Source organism: Glossina fuscipes, unplaced genomic scaffold, assembly GCF_014805625.2.
Source record: "Glossina fuscipes isolate IAEA_lab_2018 unplaced genomic scaffold, Yale_Gfus_2 1, whole genome shotgun sequence".
NCBI lineage: Eukaryota > Metazoa > Arthropoda > Insecta > Diptera > Glossinidae > Glossina > Glossina fuscipes.
The window spans coordinates 26,790,032-26,793,557 of NW_023998415.1; the positions used below are offsets into that span (position 1 = coordinate 26,790,032).

At 39.6% G+C, this 3,526-nt stretch overlaps 1 protein-coding gene across 1 annotated transcript in view; it reads left to right on the plus strand.

Annotated features, from left to right (window-relative positions):
* Positions 1 to 3,526, plus strand: part of LOC119632583 (extensin) — a 4,636-nt gene extending 1,110 nt beyond the window's left edge. Inside the window, exon 4 of the mRNA XM_038025556.1 lies at positions 4 to 3,526. Within this exon, the coding sequence (XP_037881484.1) occupies positions 4 to 2,247 (2,244 nt within the window). The 3' untranslated portion in view covers positions 2,248 to 3,526. The remainder of the gene's footprint in view (positions 1 to 3) is intronic.

Consider the following 3,526-nt stretch of genomic DNA (forward strand, 5'->3'; position numbering starts at 1 on the left):
CAGTATGCATATTCTCAACCAACTAAGGCGCCAGAGAGGACGACTTACTCGTATCCTACTCCAGCAGTGAAATTTGAGTATCCAACCAAGCAAACACCACAAAGCCCTAGTCCATCATATCCACAACCCACGAAATCACCGCAAAAAACAACTTACTCTTATACTACGCCGAATGTGAAATTCGACTTAGCCACGAAGTCAACGCCGCAGAAAACGCAGTACACATACTCTCAACCGACTAAAACGCCTGCGAAAACCGCTTACACGTATCCTACTCCATCAGTAAAATTTGAGTATCCAACCAAGCAAATACCACAGAGCCCTAGTCAGTCATACCCACAACCTACGAAATCACCACAAAAGACAACTTACTCTTATACTACGCCGACTGTGAAATTCGAATTGCCATTGAAGTCAACGCCACCGAAAACGCAGTACACATATACTCAACCGACTAAAGCGCCTGGGAAAATCGCTTATTCGTATCCTACTCCAGCAGTGAAATTCGAGTATCCAACCAAGCAAACACCGCAAAGCCCTAGTCCATCATATCCACAACCCACGAAATCCCCACAAAAAACACCTTATTCGTATACCACGTCAATTGTGAAATACGAATTGCCAACGAAGTCAGCGCCACCGAAAACGCAGTACACATATACTCAACCGACTAAAGCGCCTGGGAAAATCGCTTATTCGTATCCTACTCCAGCAGTGAAATTCGAGTATCCAACCAAGCAAACACCACAAAGCCCTAGTCCATCATATCCACAACCCACGAAATCACCGCAAAAAACAACTTACTCTTATACTACGCCGAATGTGAAATTCGACTTAGCCACGAAGTCAACGCCACAGAAAACGCAGTACACATACTCTCAACCGACTAAAACGCCTGCGAAAACCGCTTACACGTATCCTACTCCATCAGTAAAATTCGAGTATCCAACCAAGCAAACACCACAAAGCCCTAGTCTGTCATATCCACAACCCACGAAATCACCACAAAAGACAACTTACTCCTACACTACCCCGACTGTGAAATTCGAATTGCCGACGAAGTCAACGCCACAGAAAAATCAGTACACATATTCTCAACCGACTAAAACGCCAGAGAGAACGACTTATTCGTATCCTACTCCAGGAGTGAAATTTGAGTATCCAACCAAGCAAACATCAAAGAGTCCTAGTCCGTCGTATCCACAACCCACGAAATCACCACAAAAGACAGCTTACTCTTATACTACGCCGACTGTGAAGTTCGAATTGGCAACGAAGCCAACGCCACCGAAAACTCAGTACACATATACTCAACCTGCTAAAGCACCAGAGAGGACGACTTATTCGTATCCTAATCCATCAGTGAAATTTGAGTATCCAACTAAGCAAACACCGCAAAGCCCTAGTCCGTCATATCCACACCCTACGCAATCACCACAAAAAACAACTTATTCGTATACCACGCCAACTGTGAAACATGAACTCCCAACGAAGTCAACTCCACAGAAAACGCAATACGCATATTCCCAACCTACTAAAACGCCAGAGAGGATCACTTACTCGTACCCTACTCCGGCGGTGAAATTTGAGTATCCAACTAATTACGCACTGCAGGGCCATGGTTCATCACATCCACAACCTACGATATCACCACAAAAGACAACTTACTCATATACTACGCCCTCTGTGAAATATGAATTGCCAACGAAGTCAACGCCCCCGAAAACGCAGTACACATATTCTCAATCGACTAAAGCGCCAGAGACGATCACTTACTCGTACCTTACTCCGACAATAAAATTTGAATATTCTACAAAAACACCTATTTCATTGTATTCACAGCCCACAAAATCGCCAGAAAAGACAACTATTCACTTATCTCCTGAAACAGCACAACCGCTTATTCATACGTTCACTTCTCCTACAAAGAAGCTGCCCACCTCTCAAACGTATTCGGCACCCACTGAAAAATATAATCTACCGTCGAAACGCCCAGAGGGAACAAAAACTCCCAGTTACTCATATCCAGAACCGGAGAAAAAATTTGAAGTACCCACAAAACCACCTAAAAATTATTATTCACCTCCGCCAGCAAATAAAGTATACCCAACGTCAAAATTACCACAATCTACTCCTGTAGGTTACCATTACCCCGAGCCGGAAAAAGCATTTAGCTATCCCCCATCTAACAAAGATGTTGGTAGTGGTTATTCGTACCCAAAGCCAGAGTTACCATTCAATTTTTAATGTGATCAAATAATTTTAGATGTAGTCTTTTAGGAGGAATTTGATGATTTCCATTAGTTTCTGATTAATTATTTTTATTTTTTAATAGTGAATGATGAAAAGTTCTTAAAATTTTAATTAAATAAATTATTTTATTATGTAAATAAAAATCGACAATCTTGCGACATTAATAACAAGTCATTATATATAACCCGCGTCTTTAAATAGTTCATAAATATAATGTAAAGTTTACGTGAAATGAACGTTTTTCTAACAAAATAAATTTTTAGTTTCTAAGAATATTAAGTTATTAGTCTATAGATAAACCGCGTGTGCCGAACGAAATTAATGTACAGAAAAAACTTTGCTTGTAGTTGAACAACGATAACTAAATAAAAAAATTCTTTAACAATAGACAGAAAATCATTTTGACGTGTCATTCAATTAAATTCTTAATGATATCGTTTTTTTTTTTCGGGAGGAGCTAATGAAAAGGAACTACACAGATGAAAACTTAGGTAATTTTCTTCAATTAAAGCGTTAAGTTCAGTATGCGAAATATAGCGAAAGAAAGCAGTAATAAATTAAAAAATCTTCAATGAGAGAATAATCGTCAAAGTCAACCTAATCAGAAAGAACTAATTAAGAAGAGCGACTAAGCAATTTTTCGAGATAAGAAACAGTAGAATCTCAGGGATATTTTCTGTTTCTCTTAACCATAATAGTGGTAACTCTGTCAATTAGCAGCTATTTGACTGCTTTCTCTTTCATCCGTTGGGAGAATCCGTTTACAGTGGTACGTGTGACCCGAAATCGGGTAAGTCGTCTGAACAGGTGGAGAGCAACCGCAAGCTAGGATTCCTGTGTATTAGCATGTCGATGATACTTAAGCAGAAAACGTTACCTATTAAAGCTACTATTAAGTAACTCTGAAGCAAAACTTGGAAATGCCAGAAAAACCTGGTTCCTTTGGGAAATGAAATTATACGCTTCGATATAAGGAAAAGTCCGGCTGACTTTTTCATTGGGATTATTGATTGCATCGATAACAAGTCTGACGAGTCTAAAACACTTGCCATGTGCACCGCGCAAGCATCGCGAACACTTTGCGCAGCGATCGTAAGAAGATATCAAGACACAATTTGTATGTAAGCAGTCCACCACTGTTTAACATAAATAAATTTCTATCCTAAAAGTATGTAAAGATCTTAAGCGAAAACTGGGAGACCAATAATGAGTTTATTACTAAAGAGCAAAAGTTAAAGGACGTGGATGTGAAAGCGAAATAAAATAGAGCTGC